The sequence below is a fragment of the Vulpes lagopus genome, chromosome 7 (assembly GCF_018345385.1).
Source record: "Vulpes lagopus strain Blue_001 chromosome 7, ASM1834538v1, whole genome shotgun sequence".
Classification (NCBI taxonomy): domain Eukaryota; kingdom Metazoa; phylum Chordata; class Mammalia; order Carnivora; family Canidae; genus Vulpes; species Vulpes lagopus.
Genome location: NC_054830.1, coordinates 81,566,425 through 81,588,813, shown reverse-complemented (window position 1 = coordinate 81,588,813; position 22,389 = coordinate 81,566,425). Strand labels below are relative to the sequence as shown.

The following is a 22,389-nucleotide window of genomic DNA, read 5'->3' as shown; positions in this document are numbered from 1 at the left end:
TGTACCCCAGGGAGAAAAGGAGAATGATTGCCCATCCCTCAGATAAGCCTGGTCACTTTATCCTCCTGTGAACCCTTAGAAGGGGTAAACCAAGTCTCATGATTCCATTTCTGAGACAGAGAAGATGAAGCCCAGAGAGGAATCCCACCCTCCCTGACAAGCAGAGCAGGCCGGTCTTGTCTACCCAGTGGGGGAGGGGCTAGGGGGGCAGCTGAATCCTCCCATCACAGCCTGGCATTTTCCCTGGGACAGATGACTTCATGAAGCAGAGCCAGGGCCTGCTGCTGCTCTACAGCATGAAGAACCCCAGCTTCCCTGAATATATCTTCAGCAGCGAGAGCGGCATCATGTGTCTCGACATGCACGTGGACCACCCCTACCTGGTGGTGGTGGGCCACTATGATGGTAATGTGGCCATTTACAACCTCAAGAAGCCCCACTCCCAGCCCTCCTTCCGCAGCTCAGCCAAGTCTGGCAAACATACAGACCCTGTGTGGCAGGTGAGCCTGGAACCACGGTGGGAGAAGTGGGTATGCAACCTCTGGAGGAGGGACCTTGGGGAGGACAGGCCACAGGCAAGGGGATGGGAATGACAGGTGCTAGCTTAGAGTCCAAGGATCTGGGTGTGCAAAGGGGCAGAGAAGGGCAGAAGGTGATAATCAGGAGGTGAAGGGTCTGCTGCTGCGGAGCTGCTATCAGGAGGGCCCCTTCTGTCTTCTAAGGCTCTCTTAGGTGCAGCAGTGACTCACAGCCCATGGCTGGAAGACTCAAGGCCTGACAGGCCTCTGCTGAGTCTATCAATGGCTCCAATTCCCTGCCTATGGGCTTCCTTGTCTCCCCATGGGGGCTCTCCTCTGCCATTTGGGCTAGATTTGGGACAACTCCCAGACAAAGACAGGTGCTGCCAATTGTCTGCCCTCTGGGTGGAGCTGTAAGGCCTGGTAGGTCTGTCCCTGAGGCCTCTCTGTAGCACCCCTCTTCTCCAGACGGGCATAGGAGGGGAACATTACTCCAACACTGGAGCTAGGTTTCACCCTATGTCTCCCATCTTTTTGCACTGGGAGTGGATTTCATGTTTCATCTTCAGGAAGTCTCTTAGCTCTGGCTTTGCAGACCTCCCCTTACCATATTCCAAAAGTCCACCTCCTTCTTTTTTTTAAAAGATTTTGTTTATTTATTCATGAGAAACACAGAGAGAAAGGCAGAGACATAGGCAGAGGGAGAAGCAGGCTCCCTACCAGGAGCCTGATACAAGACTTGATTCCAGGACCCTGGGATCATGACCTGCGTCGAAGACAGATGCTCAACCACTGAGCAACCCAGGTGCCCCAGGCCCCCTCCTTCTGAGGCTGCGAACCGTTACCCATGGGCAGGTCTGGGCAAATCTAAGGAGGGATTTCTGCCTTAAGTTTCCCATGGTCTCTGGGCTCATCAGGCAGTGCTGGGACTCTGTCTTCTCATCTTCCTTGGCCCCCTGCCCTGATAGAGTCTCCAGGCAGGCACTGTACTTCTGCCTTTCTGGTCCCTAGCTCCCTGAGTCACGTGGACACCTGCCCTAGGCACTGGCTCTCAGCTCCCAGACCACTCAGCTCCCTGAGCAGAGGAGGGACTGTCCAGGCACAGGGGACCTGATGCCCTGTCCGCTTTATCTTTTTCCCAGAACCAGGGACACAGAGAGGGAGGTGCCCCCTCCCATGAGAAATCTTCCCCACTGCTTTCCACCAAAGCAGAGGCCAAAGCTCAAGTCTCAAGAGTTCTGTGAAAATCCCACCTTCCAATTCATTGCCTCCAGGCACACAGAGGTCTCTAGACATGAGGAGGATCTCTGCAAAGACTTTAAACACCCAAGAGGAGAAAAGACCTGCTTTGATTAGACTAAGCCAGCACCAGGCCTGCCCCTGCTCCCCCAGCTCAGACAGCCCCGAGCCAAGCACAGAGCATCTGTAACTGGCCTGACCACCCTCCTCAAGCCCAGGAGAGGGCAACAGGCCAAGGCCAACCATCCTGCTACCACTCTGCTGTGTTCTCTGAATCAAATAGCAGGTTGGGAAAAGAAATGGCGCATGCAGAAGATACCCTATGGCTTTCATTGGGCAGGTGCCAGAGAGACTGGAACCCACCCAGACAGGGATGGCCTTCTGTCCCCCCTCACTACCACCACCACCACCACCACCCTGCTGGGAAAACAGGCTAGTGCCTTTGCAAAACCAAAAACTCAAGAGTTCTTGGCTGGACTGGCTTGTGACATGGGAGGGGCTGCCTGGCACTCACTCCCTCATAGGTTTCCTGCCTTCCTGTTCCCTCATTGCCTCTCATTCCCTCCCCCTTTCCTCATTCATCTCTCTATTCAGCGACTCCTCTGTTTACTCCTCTGGGAGCTGAGGGTGCTTAAGGGCTTGGTCCCTGGGGTTCCTAGTAGGGAGATAAGCACAGCCAGGGGTTGAGCAGGACAGGGCAAAATGCTAATTGTGAATGGGCTCCTGGGGGGACTGAGGAGGGACATATAGATTGTCCAGGATAGGGAGAAGGGGCAAGAGGGCCAGGTCTTCCCAGAGGAAGCAACACCTGAGCTGAATGGTAAGGGATGAGAAAGTATTAGTTAATGACAACTAAATGTAATATGGGATCCTAGAACACAACAAAAATGGGTATTAGGAGGAAACTAAGAAATTCAAATGAAGTCTAGATTTCAGTTAAAAAAGAAAAAAAAGTATGAGTCAGATGAGGAAGGGTACAAAGGGGTTACGTGTGCAGTGACACAGAGACATCAGGCGGAGTGGGGGCCGGGAACGACACATTTGGAGCACATGTGAGAGGCAGGGAAGGTGGCAAAGGGCCTGAGGGAAGCATAGGCACCAGGTGTGAGTGTGCTTCTCTAGTGAGGAAGAGTCAGTGGCTTCAAATGAAGTGCTTGTACAGAAACCCAGTATCTTAGAGGTGGGAATGGGGCAGCTTTGATGAGTCAGGTTCCTGCTTACTTGAGGGTCCCCTGTCATCACTGCCCTGTCCTTGAAGGTACTTTCATGAGGTTGCTCAGAGCTCCCTCCAGCATGGTTTGAAAATGGCTGCCCAACCATCAGAGAGTCTGGGACAGAGAAGTAACAGTAATGTTCATGTCTTGGAGATGTCCTCTCACTGCAGTGTGAGAGACTTTGCAGCCCAAGCTACAGCAGGGACAGTGGAGATAGAAATAAGAAGGTAGGGTGAGCTCTGGTGAGGCAGGAAAATCAATAGAAGGAAATTAGATGGATGTGAGAAAGGGAAAGAATTGGTGCTACTACCTGGGACACCACCCAGGAGAGCACCCACAGAGGTAGAAATGACAGAGGAGGAGCAGGCTTGGACAGAAGTTAATACAAGAAGCTAGAAGAACACCTAAAATTAATCTAACACCATACTTTATTTTTTTTTTTTTATGATAGTCACAGAGAGAGAGAGAGAGAGAGAGGCAGAGACACAGGCAGAGGGAGAAGCAGGCTCCATGCACCGGGAGCCCAATGTGGGACTCGATCCTGGGTCTCCAGGATCGCGCCCTGGGCCAAAGGCAGGTGCCAAACCACTGCGCCACCCAGGGATCCCCTTTAATTTTACTTAAATAACTTAAAAAAAAAAAAAAGAAGCCAGAGGAGATGTCCTACAGGCAGTGGGCTGTGTAAGCCTACAGCTTGGAGGAAAGCTAGGCTGGTAAATGGCATGTCAGAAACACTAGAGTCTAGGTCCTTCTTAAAGGGACTGTGTCTTTGGGTGCCTGGCTGTCTCAGTTAAGCATCTGCCTTCAGCTCAGGTCATGATTTGGGGTTCCTGGGATTGAACCCCACATAGTGCTCCCTACTCAGCAGGGTGTCTGCTTCTCCCTCTCCCCCTGCCTCTCCCCCTGCTTGTGCTCTCTCTCTCTCTCTCTCTCAAATGAATAAATAAAAAATCTTTAAAAAAAGGGGGGGGGGACTGTATCTTGGGGGAGAGCAGAGAGGTTATTTTGGATCTCAAATGCCAGGCTGAGGCAGAAGGACTTTGTTCTGTTGGCAGCAGGGAGCCATGAAAGGTTTTGGAGTCAGGGAGAGAACTGTCTGTTCAAAGGGGACTAGGTTCCAAGCCCACAGCACAGGCTACTGCCCAAGGAAGCCCCTCTAGGTAGCCCAGCCCTATTCAAGCCCCTCTCTGAAGCCTCAACCAGCAATATTCTGTGGGTGTGAGTGTGTTCTCTGCAATACTGGGGAAGGGAGCAGGGAAGGATAGATGAGCAGAGACAAGGGGCAAGCAGGTCTGCCCTAATCAGATACTGCCGAAGAGAAGGAATCAATCAGCTAAGCAGGCTCCTTCTGCTGCTTACCGCATAAGTCCTGGGCCTTCATTCATTCCCTGAACCCCACTTACCACCTGCCCACCCCCTTTATTCCTATCCTTCGGCCTCCACCCCAGGAGCACATGTGTGACTTGTATACACGTACATGCTCGCTCGCAAATACATACAGCAACCCCCATTGGGCATCAGGCTGCTAAGTGGGGTGTGAACTACAATTTCCAAGCATGTGGCGGCTGCTCATTAAACACTTCCCTTTGCAGCTCCCCAGCGCCTCTTACAGCCTGGCCTTTGACACTCCCTGTCCCCTCCCCCCTTTAAAGAGACTATCTTTACACAGAAGGAGAAGAGGTCCCAGTGTAAGGGCCAGCTCTGACTTATACCTCAGAGGCTCTGTAGTGTTCTAGGCCCCCCACCCCAGTGAAAAAAAGAGCCAGCTGCCTAGACAGGCCCAGGCAGCACTGGCCAGCCCTTCTGCAGCTCTGATCAGCCAAGCCTGGGGGTTGGCCAGGGACAGACGATCCCCTCTCCCTCCCAGCCACACCCCTCAACAGCCATGGTGACAGCTCTGGTCACAGGCAGCAGCAGCGTGTTCTGTCCTCCCTCACCAGGCCTCTGTGCCAGGGGGAAGGGACAGGGTCCTAGCATGGGAGGTCTGAAGGGAGCTGAAGAGTGGAAAGCTCTGGGCACCCAGCCCCACCCAGGCTCTCTGGGACAGGGCTTGGCCAGGCCTCCACATCTGGCAACAGAAACTTGAGCCTCAAGCGTGTCATCTTCATAAGACAACAGCTCTGTCTCCAAAACACTTTCCCATATGTTTGTCTCCAGCCCCGAGAAGATGGGTGGGGCACAATTATTAACCCCGAATCGAATCACAGATGGAGAAAGGCAGCTCAAATCTGAGATTTGAGAGCAATATTTTGGGAGCGGGAGCTAATGGTGAAGTAAAGGTGGAAACAGAGGAGAGGCTGCCTAGGGAAAGGCTAGCCTGGAAGAGGAGGGGAGGGGGCCTTCTCCTCCCTACCCTCCAAGCAAGCAAGAAAAAGCCCCCTGCAGAACCCTGGCACCCCAATTCCTAAGATGAGGGTCATAATGAGGATATTTGCTAACATTTTTTGAACCTTTAATAGTTGGGAGTGTTATCAGATCAGGGCCTCATGTTTGTTGTCTCATTCAGCTCTTATAACAAATCTGTGCTATTATGGTTCCTGTTTTATAAATGAGGAAACTGGTCGATGGACCCTGTCCTTTCCAGGCCCTGCACCGGGAGCCCAATGTGGGACTCGATCCTGGGTCTCCAGGATCGCGCCCTGGGCCAAAGGCAGGTGCCAAACCACTGCGCCACCCAGGGATCCGCTTTAATTTTACTTAAATAACTTAAAAAGAAGAAGCCAGAAGAGATGTCCTACAGGCAGTGGGCTGTGTAAGCCTACAGCTTGGAGGAAAGCTAGGCTGGTAAATGGCATGTCAGAAACACATAAGGAGGATGAGTTCAGAGACACCACCCTCCTCCTACAACTGGCTCCGGGAGTCCAACCCAGGGAGGATTTTGGCACCTCCACTGCCACGCCAGTGGGTTAGGGCAGTACCCCAAGTGGCACTGTTAGCTCAGGACCATCAGGGAGGGAGGGATGAGAGAGACAGAGATGGGTGGAAGGAGAGAGGGAGGGCCAACTGTGGGACTCTGGGAAATGGGCTCCCAGAACTTGCTTCTGAAGCTCACATGGCGGGAGCCCTGCTAGGCTCCCAGCCCCAACTCAACAACCACTTTATAGTGTCCTGCAGCTCACAGATTGGGATGTTTCAGGTCAGGTGGCAGAAGGATGACATGGACAACAACCTCAACTTCTTCTCTGTGTCATCTGACGGCAGGATTGTGTCTTGGACACTCTTAAAGGTGCTCGTTTCCCGGAAAGGGTCATGTGAGGGTGGAGACAGGGAGTGGGGGAAGCTGACGGGCTAAAGCAGCCCTGGACCTCATGGAGGTGGCCCCACCCATGCACCCTCCCCATCCCTTGTTGCCACAGAGTGAGCTGGTTCACACAGATGTCATCAAGCTGAAGGCGGAGGGCAGTACCATGGACGGTCTCGATGGGTTGCAGCTACACACCATGGGTAGGAACCCCAGGTCCCTCACATCCAGGCAGACCACCTCACTCAGGCCCCACGAGGGTCAGGGATGGTGGCCCACCCCTTTTACCAAGCGCTCCCTCCTCTGCTTGTGCTAGACAGAAGCTGGACAGGAGGTAATGGGAAAACCTGGCACTGCCCTCCTGAGCTTGACTGTTTGCAGACCCTCCCTGTTTATGCAGATCCCAGCCACGTTTGCAGACCCCTTTTCCTGTTTATGCAGATCAGGTGCTGTTATGCAGATCCAGTCCTGTTTATGCAGATCAGGCCCCTGTTTACCCAAATCCCATCCCTGTTTACTCAATTCCTACCCTGTTTATGCAGAATAGATCCCTGTTTGCACAGACCATGTCCCTGTTTGCCCTGACCCTGACCCTGTTTAAATCAATCCCTGCCTTGTTTACCCAGGCCCCAGGCCTGTCTGCAGAAGCCCTGGCCGTTAGCAAAGTCCCAACTGCCTGGGACAAGCAGCAGGCCAACGGCCGGTTTCTGTTCGCCTGCCTGGCCCCAGCCCCGGCTAGAGCTCAGGCTGTCACAGGGGCCTGCTGGGAGCCTCCCCTCGCCTCCAGAACTGGGCTAAAGCTGCTCTACCTTTTCTCCCAAGGCTGTGGCACCGCCTTTGACTTCCACAAAGAGATCGACTATATGTTCCTAGTGGGCACAGAAGAGGGAAAAATCTACAAGGTGAGGTAGCGCTGCCCTATGCCAGCTTCTTAGACCCGAGAACCATGGGAGTTTATCCTTCTCAACAGACCTGATTCTGACAGATCTTAGGGTTAATCAGTTCTAGAAAGCTTCTTGGGAGAAAAGAAAGTATTTTTGACTTGCTTGGGTGGCAGGAAGAGGGGATGATTGCAGAAAAGGGCATAAAAATCTAGAGGTTGACTTTAGTCCAGTCTGGCACCTTTCCCTCAGCCTGCCCTCCCTCCCTTCCTAGAAGTAGAGGAAATAGAAGTGGGAGTGGAGGTTGGGGGGAGTTGGGAACATTCTGAGAAGACTTCCTGGAGGAGATCTGAACTTGAGCTGAGCTTTAAAGGCTGGGTAACAAGAAAATTTTTCTCCGGATCTTGGGTGTGTTCCAGCTAGTAGGATGGAACTTCATGGCCAGTTTCTGCAAGGTCCCAGTGTTAGTAGGTGAACATCCTTCTGAACCTCCATCCATCCAGAAATAGCTCTGCTGCATGCTTTTCTTAGGCTCAAAAGACTCAGAATGTTAATTACAGGCAGCCTCCCAGGAGGCCCTGAGGCCCGCCAGAGCTGGTCTGAATGCAAAAGAGGTCCCCACCCCCCTCGACAAGGTCCTAAAGGCAGCGTGGGAGAGGCAGGAGGGAGGAGACTAGTCAGTCACACAGTCTCTTGGAGGGAGAGGGAGGGGCATGCTGGTCTGGGCCAGAAACCCATGGGAAATCATGAGATTGGGACTTGCTCCTGGCTCTGTGCCTGCTCTTACCTGGGCAACAGGTATAGTGGGATGTTTCTCACTATTGCAAGGATTCTATCTGTGGGCTGTGAGTGGACCCAGGGCTCTGTCTGTCTGCCCATAGGCTTTGGCCTGGACACAAGCTAGGCCACACCTTTCCCAGGGCCCCCAGACCTGTTCTGCCTTGACTCCGGGAGAGAAGGCTTTTTCAATTTGGCCTGGAATTCTCTGGGCAGACTACACACACTCTCACCCTCCAGGGAAACTTCCAACCCATTCAGTCCCTCCTTCGTCTCTGCTTGTGTTGAGGGCACCAAGGAGAGAAGCCAGCAGCCCGGCCCCAGCTCAGCTGTGTCAATGACGTAGGGACAGGAGAGGAGTCTTAGGTTCTGACTCTCCAGGGCCCCCAAGGAAGTGGTGGCTGCTGACCTCTCTCTTGTTCCTGATCCCTGATCCCCCCACCACCCTCACTCTTGCCCCAGTGCTCTAAATCCTACTCCAGCAAATTCCTCGACACCTATGATGCCCACAACATGGCGGTGGATGCTGTGTCCTGGAGCCCATACCACACCAAGGTCTTCATGTCCTGCAGCTCCGACTGGACAGTGAAGATCTGGGACCACACCATCAAGTGAGAGAGACGTGCCCTCCCTCAGGCGCCACCCTGGGCTGGGGCCTGTGGGGCTCCAGAACTGTGAGCCCTCTGTGTGGTGAACTTTCCATCCCCCTACCACTGCAGGACCCCAATGTTCATCTATGATCTAAATTCAGCTGTGGGTGATGTGGCCTGGGCACCATACTCTTCTACCGTGTTTGCGGCAGTCACCACCAATGGGAAGGTGAGTGCCCCCTGCTGACCCCTACTAGAGATGGCATGAGGTATCTTAGGGTCTCCCTCCTAGAGAGCCCATGCAGTGCTCTAATCAGGTAGGGGAAGCTGAGAGCTGAGACCTAAGAACTCGGTATTCTCAAGGGCTAGGCCACCCAGGGCCCTGTCAAAAGAGGAATCATTCATCCCCTGAAGCCTTGAGGAGAGAATGGGGCTGTTCATCATGAAGGACAGAACACACTGGGGGATAAGATGCCAGGAGGAGCAGCTATCTTCCCTGATGGCTCTGGGGACAGAGCTACAGGATGGGAGGGCAAAACTTCCAAGCCAGAGTTTATGTGTGATTGAAATACTGTCTAAAAGGTAGCAAGGTCCTTATCCCTGGGAGTGTGCAAGCTGAGTCTGAGGCAGGAAGATGAGAAGGAAGATTGGAAGATGTCTGTGCAACACTGAGATTGGGTAAAAGCTCAGAGACAGACATTTTTTGAGGAAATTCTTGGACACAAATCCATTTTTCCTTATGGACTTTGATAAAACCTGAGAGGCACCCACTCAAGGAAAGACTATAGTTTAAGGCATCACCCTAACATCAGTCACCTTTTTGCCAAACAGATGTTTACTAAGGGCCAACAAGGGTGCCCAGCAGCAGACCAGGGCCTGGCGATTCAGGTCCCTGCAGAGCTCACGTTCTTGTGAAGGAAAAGGGACACAAAGCAACAACAAAATTAGAGTTAAGTACTAGGCAGAGATGAACAGAGGAGTATGTATGTACACAGAGTTCATAGCATTCATAATAACCAAAAAGTGGAACGACCCAAATGTCCATTGACGGATGAATAGATAAACAAAGTATGGTATATCTAAAAGGATTATTAATCAGCAAAAACAAGGAATGAAGTATTGGATACATGCTACAACATGGGTGAACTTGAAAACATGCTAGCATAAGAAGTCAGTCACAAAAGACCACACATTGTAGGATCCCATTTTTATATGTTGAGAATAGACAAAACTATGGAGACAGAGGGTAGATTTGTGGTTGCCTAGGGGTGTGGGTGTGGGAGGACATAGGAAGTGACTGTTAATGGTACAAGGGTTCTTTTGGGATGAGAAAAATGCTCTAAAATCGGTTGTGGTGATGGTTGCATAACTGTGAATGTACCCGAAACCAAGAATTGTATACTTTAAGTGGTAAATGTTTTTGTATGTGAATTATATCTCAATAAAGCTATTATGTTTTATAAAAAAGAGAGAAAGGGAGTGATGTAAAAGAAAAAGACCAGGTGGTCTCTTAGCATGGTCAAGGAAAGCTTCTCCAAGAGGTGACATTCAAGCTGAGAGCTGAATGACAACAACCAGCTCTGTGAAGATGGGGAGAGGCATTCCAGACAGAGGGAATAGCTAGTACAAATGCCCTGAGGTAAAATTAATTTATTAAAAAAAAAACAAAAAACAAATGCCCTGAGGTGAGAATGAGCTTGAAGGGGTTTCAGGGACAGGCAAGCAAGTATGCCTGGGTCTAGGAAGCAAAGGGAAGAAGAGCTCTAGCAGTGGAGAGTAGAGAATTCGGAATAAGGAATCTGGATTTTACGTATACTGCCAACGGAAACTGCTGGAGGATTTTAGATTGTTTAAAGATAAGTCTAGTGGCTGCATGGAGGATGGATGGTAGAGGGGCAAGAGTGGAAGTAGAAAGATCCGTCAGGACATTGCCACCATTGTCCAGGCAAGAGTTACTAATAGTTTGGACTCAGGGAATGGTAAAAATATGATTAACCACTTGTCTGAGCACCTTGCATATGCCTCTTAATGGCAAGTTAGCCCTAGAGCCTCTAGCTCTCGTTTATAAAATGGGGATAATAGCAGAACCTACCTTATAGAGTGTCTGTGAGGATTATTAGGTTATACAACTACGTAACATGCTTGCCTAGAGTCTAGTATATAATAAGTGTTCAATAAATGGTAGCTATTATTAATTCTGCATAGACTTAAATTTTCTTCTAAGTTTTTATGCTCATTCCCTCAACCACAGGAAAAAAAAAAAAAAAAACCATGATCAGAGACACAAATCCCCTCTCCCACTGCCTCCAGCTCCAGTGTGCTAGGCTTCTGTTGTGTTTCCCCAGAAAGCACTTGTGCTAGTTCTTCTGAGGTGGGGGACAAGCGCTAGCCTTGAGTGTGCTGACACCCATCTCTCCACAGACCCATGTATTTGACTTGTCCATCAACAAGTATGAGGCCATCTGCAGCCAGCCCGTGGTGACCAAAAAGAAGAACAAGATCACCCACGTGCAGTTCAATCCCATCCACCCCATCATCATTGTGGGTGATGACCGTGGGCACGTCATTTGCCTCAAGCTCTCACCCAACTTACGCAAGATGCCGAAGGTACAAGCTTGGGTAGTTTGGGCTGCTGTAGGAAATAAAGTCTCCAAGATGGTGGGGGTAAAGAGGAAGGGGAAGAGCCCGGGGGTGGTTCCCAGCTTTCTAGCTTAGAAAAACCAGGGTAATGGTGGTGTCATTACCCAAATAAGGAGCACAGGAGAAGCAGGTCTGTGGAGAGATGATGAGATCAGCTTTGCCATGCTGAAGCTAAGTTGCCTGTGGAGCTTCTGGGTGGAGACATCCAGTAAGCAGGTGACTCCATGGATCCAAAGCCTGGGGAAGCACATAGACATCATTGGCTTATTTGGTGTAGACCCAGGTTACTCAGAAAGGGGGCTTGGGTGGGCTTACCCAGGGCCTCAGCTCCAGTGGTCCCTAAGCTGGGAGCTGTGGGCCCACACAGGGAAGAATGTGAAAAGAAAAAGAGGATAAGGTCAGCAGCTAGACAGTCCTTCCTGTGAGCTCTGGCTCCTTTCTGGGATTTGTACTGGAGACCCTGTCAGAGTGCAAAGGCCCTGAAAACAGCTATGGAGCTCAGAGCCAGCACCTCAAAGTCTGTATCTCAAGAGTCCTGATTCAGACATAAGAATTCAGGCCTTCGAATCCAGAGCCCAAGAACCCAGAGTCGAGTCCTGCCTATTTGGGTGCTAAGAGAAGATACAGAATTTGCTTTCTGCCTGGTCCTGAGCCAGGATCAGAGCTGGGCCAAGTTGCCCTGATGACTACACCTCTTGGTTGCAATATGAAGCGTTTATTTGCAGTTTGAGGCAAAGGCAGGGCCCTGTCTCTTTCAACTACTGATACCTGCCCTGCTTTGATACCAAAGCAGGGATCCTTACAGCATCCCCCTGGTACCTGCCTAGTCTATTCCCCACCATGACCAGGAGACAAGAGCTGGGAGTTTGGCCGGGCCTGTAATTGTAGCCAGCTGGGGGAGGGGGTTGACTTGGCTATAAATACTCAGAAGGCAGCTAAGCCCCTGCAGCTGTGGCCTATAGGCTATACTGGGGGGTGGGGGGGAGGGGAGGATAGGGTAGGGTGGGGTGGAATGGGGTGGTTGGGCATGGTCTGAAGCTCTTTGTTGAGCCCAGCTAGTTGGCCTCAAGGAGGGGGAAGGAAACAGCACAATTTGTGGAACAGATAAAATCTGCTCTTGATTTAGTGAGGAAAGAGACCTAGGCTTGAGCTGGACAGCCCAGTGGGAGGGATGGTGGCTCCCCTTTGGGGCAAGGGTACAGCCATCACACCTGGAGGGTGGTAGATCTGGGTGGGGGCTTGCCCTGCCCACTCTGACCCAGGAAGGCGAAGATCTCTCACAGTCCCAACTCCTCTCAGACCAAGGGTCAGCCATAGCTAAGACAGCTGGGCTCTGTGTATCTGGGGACCTCTATCTCTGAAGACCTGAGGATGTGGGTACCAGGGGAGCAGAGGACTTGAGTGGGTGACAGCTGGGGGCTAGTGCTTTGGTAGATTGAAGGTTCTCATGAAATTCTCATCTGATCCTATCAGTAGCCGAGTGATTTGTGCAATAGGAAGTCCTCTGGACATCCCCAATGCCCCTCCTCTACCGGCCGCAATCCCCCTGCCCTTCCCAGGAGGGTTTGGCCACAGAGGCCCAACTTCCTGACCTATAACCTCCCCTAACTGGTGTCAGAAGACAGCTTGTCAAAGGTCAGACTGTCTTTCCCTAACTACACTATAGATGGGAAACTGAGCCCAGAAAGGCAAGAGACTTGCCCAAAGCCATATAGGGAGTTAATGACAAAGCTGGAACTAAAAGCCAGGACCCACAACTCCTGGGGTGAGGCCAAGAAGAAAGCACTAACTTGATTTGGAAGGGAGGGTAGTTAAAGGAAAAGACCTCTTTGTTCTCTGCCTAAAGAATGTAGAGGTGAGTCAGGTAGTGGCAAAGGCACTGGGCCACACGGGGAGGGGGAGACAGATTTGGGAGCAGGTGCAGTGGTCACACCAGGAGGAAATCTGAGCTCCTCATGGTGTCAGCAGCCAGGATGGGGCCAGGAAGGGGCCTGCTGGCCGTGCACTCTCTCACTTCCTCACAGCCCAGGCCAGACCCAAGCTGGCCTCTCAGCAGGCAAGGCTGGAGCAGGTGCCAGTGAGCAGTGGGCACAGGTGGCAGAGAGGGCAGGGGAGGCAGGGGGAGGGGGGACTCTGGAGCAGAGGGAAGGCAGGAAATGGCAGCTGCCCCAGCATAGCCCGTATCCCGCTGCCTGAACAGAAGGGAGGATGGGAGTGGTGCTAGTCTGCCATGGAGCTCTTGGGGCCAGTGAGTGACACATATTGTAGTGTCCCAATTCTCGTTTTCTCAGGGCATTAGAATGCCCTGTAGGCCAGGGTGAGGGTCATAAATTTAGGATCTGCTTTTCTGAGGGCCAGTCCTGGCTAAGGATATCTGGAATCACATGGGATATTTCATCTGCCCTCCTGGGTCTCTTGAAACCCTCCTCTACCCTAAGTATGTCTGATACAGTAGGCCTGACCCCCAAATGTCCCCCACTCCCAACATGACCTGAAAGTTTTGGTACTAGGTAAGTGCACCTGTGGCTTTGTCCACACTTCTCCCTCTGCAAACCCACCTCTCTTAGCTCTTTGTTAGGCCTCAACCAAGGACCCTCCTGTGGGAAGGGTGGTCCCAACAGTCAGAGGCCTTACCTCTCCCCGAGAGCTACAGCTCTCCCGAGCCCGAAAGGCTAGTTCCTCTGAGGGTTAGTGAGTAGATACCTTCTGCCCCTCCTCCCAGAATCAAGTCTTTTTGTTGACTCAAGATTCAGAGCCAGACTGGATGCTTCTCGGAGGCCCCAGCTGGGCCCAGGTCTCCTAACCTGAGTTGGGGAAGAACCCCATGGGGATGGGGAGAGGCAGGGATCCAAAATCTAACTGGTGGGGAGAGGGGGCGGGACAAAGCTGGGGCAGGGTGTGCAGAGGAGGCAGAGCTGGGACCCAGAGAAAAGTGGCCTGTCCCTCACCATTCCTCACCCACATGTACTTCCCCCGTCCCCAGGAAAAGAAGGGGCAAGAGGTACAGAAGGGTCCAGCTGTGGAAATCGCAAAATTGGATAAACTGCTGAACCTGGTGAGGGAAGTGAAAACCAAGACCTGAGTCCCTGTCTCATTTTTCGAACCCAGTACTTGTAACTCCTGACTGAGGTACCCAAGCCCAGCCTTAGCACCCAGTTTGTGACCCCACCCCTGATCAGGTCCTAGCATCTACCATCAGCACTCTGTTTCAGCCCTGGTCCCAACACCTCACCCTTCAACCATTATCCTGTCCTATTTTGCACAAATAAACTTGTGTTTGGAAGCTCACCCTACACCTTTAATTTGCTACCGCAGGGCCCCCAGGAAGAGGAGGAAATCTCAGGGTAGAGCCATAGTTCCATTTATTATCCAGCAAACAGTGGGAGGACCCAAGGAGGGGCCCAGCCTGGACACCCTCCCATTATTGCCATGGATTCCAGTTTGCTTCCCCAACCTCAAGGGCCTGGAGGCAATTGGCCTAGGGAGAGGTGGACCCAGTCCCTGGCCCTCGGTATGGAGCAGAGTCGAGATGGCCCTGGCCCTAGCACCAACTCATGAACCCCCACCCCAGGCCTGTCTACTAAGGGCCACTGGAGCCCCTCGTGGAGCCAGACTGGCTAGACTCTGGGCTGCTAGGTCCAGCTCCAGACAGGCTGGACTCTGGGTTCTGGACCCCAGACTGGCTAGACCCTGGGATCCTGATCCCAGGCTCTGGGTGGGGCAGACTTAGGCCCCAGACTCCAGGCAAGGCGAGGGGCCTTCAGGGCTGCAGCAGGTAGCTGCCTTCATGGCTGGGCTTCTGGGGCGGGGGTGCCTTCTCAGGACAGGGGCCAGGGCTGGAGTTGGGACTGGATTCCGAAAGAGAGTCGATGTCCGCAGAGCGGGAATGGCAGGCCCAGCAGAGAATGACCCAGAGCAGCAGCAGCAGGAAGCCTACGAGGCCGTTGCAGACGATGGCAATGAGGGCCCCTTGGGAGATGGCTGCCCCCATGACAGGCAGCACCCTCAGACCAGCACAGACCACAGGGCTGGCTCGATGGCAAGGCCCATGCCGAGGCAGAACTCCAGTATAGCTGGCCTTCCACAGAGGCTGTCCTGTCCACACAATGACTCCTGGGCAGTGGAGATGTCCACCTGCAGTCCTGAGCCTGTGGCAGAGAGCAGAGGAAAGGGTAGTGAGGGAGAAGGGATACGGTGAGGCCTAGGGGTATAAAAGAGAGTCCTTCCCCACATCTCTGGCTTCCCTGGCAGAAGACTCTGGGTCCCAGCAGTTCTAAATACCCCACAGAGCCAATACCCCCATCCTCCGGCCTGGCTCTGGGCACCTGGATGGGGGTGCAGCCACAGTGGGGAAGCTGAGTCGACAGCCCATATCTTACCTCCTTAGAACCAGTGGGCATGGCCTGGCCCTGCCCACCAAGCTTCCAGCTCTCAAAAGCACTGTGTGAGTGGATGAGGCTGAGGAAGCCCAAGGCCTTAGAGGATGGGGATTGTGACTACCGCTGGTGTGGCCTGGGCACCTCCCCCTTCTCAGGACGCCAGCCAGCCAGCCCCGGAGACCTCCAGAGGTGCCAGCTCAGACAGAGGGAACTTTGTGGAGGCCCTGGCAGGCATGTATGGGTCTGTGTATCCAAGGCTGTGTACCTAGGTGTGCCTCTCTGTGGGACTGTCTCTCCAGGTCAGTTGTGTCTGTGTGGCTGGTTCTTAGTCTTTCGTTCCCTCGCCTAGATGTGTGCCCCTGCCTCTGCATACCCACCTCTATGTTCGTGCAGCTGTCTATGTGGCTCTCTTTATATTTGTCTCCGTGTGCTCTGAGTCTCTCTTTTCTCAGTCTATCTAGATACACAGATGTATCTCTGTATCGGTCTCTGTGTGTATGGGTCTTTTGTGTCTCTCGGTCTCTTTCTTCCTTGCTGTGTGTCACTCTGTCCCCGTGGACGTGTCTCTCGCCCCTTCTCCGGGGGTCTGTCTCTGTAGTTCTGCGAGTCTCGTGTGTCTCTGTCTTTGTGTCTCTTTCTCCGCGGCTGTGCCTCTATGTCTCCATGTGAGTCTGGGTCTCTGTATCGCTGTCTCTGTTTCTCAGCCCCCGTGCCCATGGGGGGAGGGCCCCCCTTACCTGAGTTGAGCCCGGTGCGCGCCCGCGGGAGGGTCCGGGGCAGCGGGATGCTGGGCGCCGACTGAGACTCGGGAGCTTGCGGGCGCGGGGCGGGCGGGGGGGGGGGGGGACTGGAGGCGGGCAGGGGCGATGTCCCCTCCCCCGGCCCTCCCCCTCGGCCGCGCAGCCTCCGCCGGCCGCTCCCGCCGCGGCGCGACCGGGGCGGCCTCTGCCGCGGGCGGTCTGCGGCGAGCCGGCACCTCCTCCCCCTGGGGCGGCGCCTCCTCCGCGGCCGCGGCGGCTCGCTCGCTCGCTCGGCGGCGTTCGGGCGGCGGCTGCGGCCCGGCGCGGGGCTCGGCTAGGCTCGGCTGCGTTCGGCTGCGTTCGGCTATGTTCGGCTGGGCTCGGCTGGGCTCGGCAGGCAGCAGAAACAGCGGAGAACCTAGCTTCCCGGGAGGCCGGCGGCCGGCGGCCTGTGCCGGGTGGAGCCATTCCCGCGGCGCTGCCGTCATTCAATTGGCTGGCTGCGCCAGGCTCCCGGGCGATTGGTCGCACTCTGGGGTGGGGACTGGCTCGCCCGTGATGCAGGAGTGGGGTGGGGGCGGGAAAAGGACTGGAGGGGCTACTAGGTCTGGATCCCTCTGGGGGAAGGGGGTGGGAACGAGGCCCACCTGCTTGCGGAGATTTCTTGCACCTTCAGCACCTGGAAGAGTTGCACATACAATCTCTGAGAAAGGCCTCTGTACCGTATACGTGAGGAGACTGCCCCTCCATATCTGCCTCTGCCCGCATCATCCAAGGAGGAAGGCCTTGGATCCCCACATCTAGGAGGAGATCCGAAGTCCTCATCTTGGGAGACCCCTAGACTTATGCACAACCACTCTCAGCTGGGGTGGACTCTGCATCCCCACCTCAGAGGGTCCGTAGGTGGCTCTGCATTCCCTGGCCCCAGGAAGTGTGAGCCGCCCTGCCAACACAAGTTCTTGGGCGTATTCACTGAGTTCCCACGCAGTATTGCTCTCAGGTTTGTGCTTTGCTGCGTTGTGGGAGAAGCTAGGACTGAGAGTAATGGGGTATTCCGAGAGCTCACTCAGGCCTGGCTGGAGCAGGACCAGGCATGACTCTCCATCCTAGAATCTCTCCTAAGAGGAAGACTAGTTCTGGCAGAAGCTGTCAGGTAGGTCTTCCTACCCTACCTCATAGGTCAATGATTCCTAAGTGTTCTGAACTGGACCTTTTTCTCATCCTACTCTACATATTCTCCATGGATGAGCACATCCCTAAAGGTATACCATGAAGACTCTCAGAGCTCTCAATAAGCATCTGTGAAATTCTAGCCATAGATCCAAGTACCTTCCAGAATTAGGGGGGTATTGATTTCTGGTTCTGTCACTTAACAAACTTTGTGACCTTGAGCAAGTTACTCACCCTCTTTTAGCCTCAGCTCCCTTATTTTTAAGTTGTTTTAGTAACAGCTACCTCTCAGCGTTGTAATTCACCAACTCGTTTTTTCCCGACCCACCACATCTCAGCAAATGCCAACTGACATAACCCCAAGAACCATAGAGACCCTTTCCCTCAATGACACAGAATTCACATGAGATTCCTATAAAACCAAATGCCACCTCGAAAACAAGAAAGGGAAGGGTAAGATAAGCTGAAAGACTGAGTCATACTTACAGACTGTCTAAAATAAATTTTTGGACCCTACTGATTTTACCGGAATGGATTAATTTTAGTTCCCCTGCCCCTGTTACCCAGCAGGGTGGGGTATTGTGAGCAAGATCAAATCAGTTCTAGGAAAGAGAGGAGACTTATGTTGTTGCACATCTGAGTGTAATGTGAGTGAATTTGTGACCCAGCTGCAGGAGTTCAGATTTTGTCCTGGAAACAGTGGGGAGCCACTGAAATATTTTGAGCAGAGGAGTAAATGTGGTCATATCCAAAAATTAGAGGGATGATTTGGGCTGCTGGGTGGAAGGAGAGATTGAAGGCAATTGAGAGTGAAGGCAAGGAGTAATGACAAAGGACTGAAATGATGTAGAGGAAGAGGATTGGAGAGAAGAGAGCACTGAGGATATTTGGGGATTATAATTGGTAGGATTTAGATTAGACCTATAGGATATGGGAAGTAAGAGGGAGGGAAAAGTCTGGGATAAGTTCCAGGTTGGTGACCAGGGATACTGTGATGCCATTTACTGAGATAGAAAACACAAGAGAAGGGGTGTTTCAGCAGGGGCTTGGGATGGTGTGTGGGGGAGGTGGAGGATGATGACTTCTGTTTTAGATATGCTAGGTTTGAGGTACCAGTTGGACACTCAAGCCAAGGTATCCCATAGACAGTTGGATAAGTAGGTCTGAGGTTCAGGCTGAAGACAACATTTTGTGGGTTATCAGTAAATTAGTAATAGTCAAATCAGAAAAGTGGATAAGCCAGGTGTCTGTGTGGCTCAGTAGGTTGAGGGTCTGACTCTTGATTTCCTCTCAGGTCATGATCTAGGGCCGTGAGATCAAGCCCACATCAAGCCCCACATCAGGCTCTGCACTGGGTATGGAACCTGCTTAGGATGCTCTCTCCCCCTCTCCATATGTCTCTCCCCACCCCCTCCTTTTCTCCCTCCCTCCGTCTCTCTCACCAAAACAAAACCAAACAAAAAGTGGATGAGCTCTCCAAAGAAGAGTAAGAACTGGTTTAAGCAAACAAAACAAAACAAAACATTTATAGTTAGACTAAAACCTAAAGACAGGGATGCCTAAGGAATAACTGGAACTAATGGACACAAAAGCCATTAGAATCTCTTGCCACCTCTCCTCTCTGTTACTTCCTGCCAGGTTCCTTCATTGCCTTCCCCTGCGCTGCCCAGCCCCTATCATCCCCACCCCCAGACTGGCTTCTAATGTTTTTCTGAAAACACATAGTGAAAAACATCACTTCGGACAATCCCAAAGCTTAGAAATCTTATTGTCTAGGCATCCAACAAGACACTGGCTTCTTTTTCTTAGTTACACTTTGCAAATTCTTCAGGAAATACTCTGGCTCCGCTTAGTCGATGCTTAACACTGGACTCATCAGCTGTAGTCAAGGGATGGTTGAAGCTCAAATTGCCTAATGTGGCTCACATGAGAACCCCATGGACACTACGTGAGGGATATGGGAGGGGGGGGGTCCCAGGAGAAGAGAGGATGCAGAATTGCAGGTGTACAGTGTAGTCCACCCCTTGTTTGCCTAACACACACACATTATTTTCCTCTATATATTTGATTTCAAAAAAAATATCCTCACCTACATATTCTAGCCATTCCACTATACATATGCCAATAAATTCACCTCCTCTCTAATGGAGGGCAGCTCAATGACACATCCAGCTACTATTTCTGGAGGTTATATCATAGGACCATGGTTCTTCATATATAAGTTCTCTGGGTAATGTCCCTTCGTGCTGCAGTCAGGTTTCCATACGGTGTGAATATGGTTTCTAATAATCTCATTACCTTTGTTTGAAATGCCTTTGAGCTACCTTTATTTTATTCTTTTTTAAGATTTTATTTATTTATTCATGATAGAGACAGACAGACAGACAGAGAGAGGCAGAGACACAAGCAGAGGGAGAAGCAGTCTCCATGCACGGAGCCTGACACGGGACTCAATCCCGGGACTCCAGGATCGCGCCCTGGGCCAAAGGCAGAGGCTAAACCGCTGAGCTACCCAGGGATCCTGAGCTACCTTTAAACCACCACCACCACCACCACCTCGGCCCAAAAACAATCCCCAAACTCCTAATGTCTAGAGATGGAAGAAATAAAGAATAAATTTTAAAAAGGCACTGTAGAGTGGTCAGTAATCCAGAGCGTCATATATTCATTGGCCCTGAATGACAATGAAAATGATGGAACCAGGAAATCTCATGGCATCTGTTTGTTGACTCACTTCTCTGGCTACAGTTTCTCAGTCAGCCAATCTGGTTGTCCCAGGTTCTGCCCACAAGGATGTGATCCCTTTTCCAGTGTTCTGAGAGCATAATTATGGAGGATTTCTCTGCGGGGCACTGTACTGATTAGCACTACACTTTCTGGTGGTGTTTTAGGGATCCTGGGATTGAGCAATCACAGATCTCTGCATTTATGAGGTTTGGGTGTGGTTTTATTTTCCTCCCAGATGATACAGTTCTTTTATTTTTATTAAATTATTATTTTTTTAAAGATTTTATTTATTCATTCATAGAGACACAGAGAGAGAGGCAGAGACACAGGCAGAGGGAGAAGCAGGCTCCATGCAGAGCCTGACGTGGGACTCGATCCAGGGTCTCCAGGATCACGCCCTGGGCTGCAGGCGACGCTAAACCGCTGCACCACTGGGCCCTGATACAGTTCTTTTATTTATTTATTTATTTATTTTTGATACAGTTCTTTTAAAATCATAATCAGCTGTCTGTCAGTTTCATCTGGGGGAGAATTCCTTTTGCTATTAAGTTATTCATCCTAAAGCACATTTTTTCCCCTAGTTTAATGACTCTTAAATCAGAATACAGTCTTACAATTAATGGCATGTAATAGTTTTTTAGCCTCTTTTTTCCCTAGTGCAGTTGACCCCTGTGCAATGCAGGAGTTAGGGGCACCAGCCCCTGCACAGCCAGAAATCCATGTATAGCTTTTTTAAAAAAAACTTCGTTTATTTTTTTATAGTAATCTCTACACTCAGTGTGGGGCTTGAACTCACAACTCCAAGATCAAGAGTCACATGCATTTCCCACTGAGCCAGCCAGGCACCCTCCATGTGTAACTTCTGACTCCTCCAGAACTTAACTACTAATAGTCTACTGTTGACCAGAAGCCTTACTGATAACATAAACAGTTGATTAACACATATTTTGTTTATGTATTATATAATGTATTTTTATAATAAAGCTAGAGAAAAAAATGTTAAGAAGAAAATTGTAGGGCAGCCCGGGTGGCTCAGCGGTTTAGCACCGCCTTCAGCCCAGGGCATGATCCTGGAGACCCGGGATTGAGTCCCACGTCAGGTCAGGCTCCCTACACGGAGCCTGTTTCTCCTTCTGCCTGTGTCTCTGCCTCTCTCTCTCTGTGTCTCTCAGGAATAAATAAAATCTTTAAAAAAAATATAAGAGAAAATACATTTATACTACTATTAAAAAAATCCACATATAAGTGGACATGTACAGTTCAAACCTGTGTTGAAGGTCAACTGTAGTTCATAAAATAAATTGCCTCTTGAATTGATGGGAACATGAGATTTATTAAATATAGTAATTTCATCATAGTTCTTTTTCACAAACAATAGAATCCACCCTGGGTAGTTAAAACAGAAAAGGGATTTGTTAAAAAGATATTATTTAACTCAGAAATGTTAGGAGGACTGAGGAAATGAGTTTGAGGCTCAGTTTCTAGGAACAACACTCAAACCATACCACACAACCTGATGAGAAAACCACAGCCACTGCCACTCCAAATACTAAGTACCAAAAGTTTAATTTCACTGCCAACTTTACAAGCTCTGTAGCACTTCTGCGGTAAGAACTCAATTTTGCAACCACTAGGAAACCACCAGTTACCACTACCACCTCCAAAAAGTGGACACTTGTACTACTAGCAATAGCAGAAACTAAAGTCTTATGTCCAGCCTACTTCCTTCCTCTATCAGTCAGAATTAGGTAGGTGACAGTGGTCACAAACAACCCCCAGATCTTACTGGCTTAAAGTAACAAAGATGTATTTCTTGCTCATGCCACAGTTCTGGCATGGGTGAAGTGGGGGGGAGGAGTCTGCCCTCTGTGATCACTCAGTGATCTAGGCTGATGGAGGTTTCACCATCTTATGATGATGCCTGTTTCTTTCTCTCTTTTCCCTCCCTCCCTCCCTCCCTCCCTCCCTCCCTCCCTCCCTCCCTCCCTTTCAGATGTTTTTTTAAAAGATTTTATTTATTTATTCATGAAAGATACACACAGAGAGAGAGAGAGAGAGAAAGAGAAAGAGAAGCAGGCTCCATGCAGGGAGCCCAATGCGGGATTTGATCCCAGGACTCCAGGATAATGCCCTGGGTTGAAGGCAGGAGCTAAGCTACTGAGCCATCCAGGGATCCCCTCCTTTCAGATTTTTGTTAAGTAAATCTCTATGCCCAATGTGTGGGAGTTGAACCTACAACCCCAAGATCAAGAATCACTTGGTCTACAGACTGA

General features: G+C 51.2%; 2 protein-coding genes across 2 annotated transcripts in view; one reads left to right on the top strand and one right to left on the bottom strand.

The window, feature by feature from the left end:
- The window catches only part of DNAI1 (dynein axonemal intermediate chain 1), a 61,224-nt gene extending 46,836 nt beyond the window's left edge, over window positions 1-14,388 (top strand). Inside the window, exons 13-20 of the mRNA XM_041764538.1 lie at window positions 253-500; window positions 6,108-6,197; window positions 6,328-6,415; window positions 7,035-7,114; window positions 8,333-8,481; window positions 8,590-8,689; window positions 10,882-11,067; window positions 14,084-14,388. Coding sequence (XP_041620472.1) covers window positions 253-500; window positions 6,108-6,197; window positions 6,328-6,415; window positions 7,035-7,114; window positions 8,333-8,481; window positions 8,590-8,689; window positions 10,882-11,067; window positions 14,084-14,182 — 1,040 coding nt within the window. The 3' untranslated portion in view covers window positions 14,183-14,388. The remainder of the gene's footprint in view (window positions 1-252; window positions 501-6,107; window positions 6,198-6,327; window positions 6,416-7,034; window positions 7,115-8,332; window positions 8,482-8,589; window positions 8,690-10,881; window positions 11,068-14,083) is intronic.
- Window positions 14,389-14,445: 57 nt separating this feature from the next.
- Window positions 14,446-16,525, bottom strand: ENHO (energy homeostasis associated). The gene is made up of 2 exons (XM_041764539.1): window positions 16,217-16,525; window positions 14,446-15,248 (listed from the first exon to the last, which is right to left on the bottom strand). The coding sequence occupies exon 2, from the start codon at window positions 15,089-15,091 to the stop codon at window positions 14,861-14,863; it is 231 nt and encodes a 76-aa protein (XP_041620473.1). The 5' UTR covers window positions 15,092-15,248; window positions 16,217-16,525; the 3' UTR covers window positions 14,446-14,860.
- Between the last annotated feature and the right edge of the window lie 5,864 nt (window positions 16,526-22,389).

What these genes read in the sequence shown, in the direction of transcription:
- ENHO (XM_041764539.1), bottom strand. Translation starts at nt 15,091, where the DNA reads ATGGGGGCAGCCATCTCCCAAGGGGCCCTCATTGCCATCGTCTGCAAC.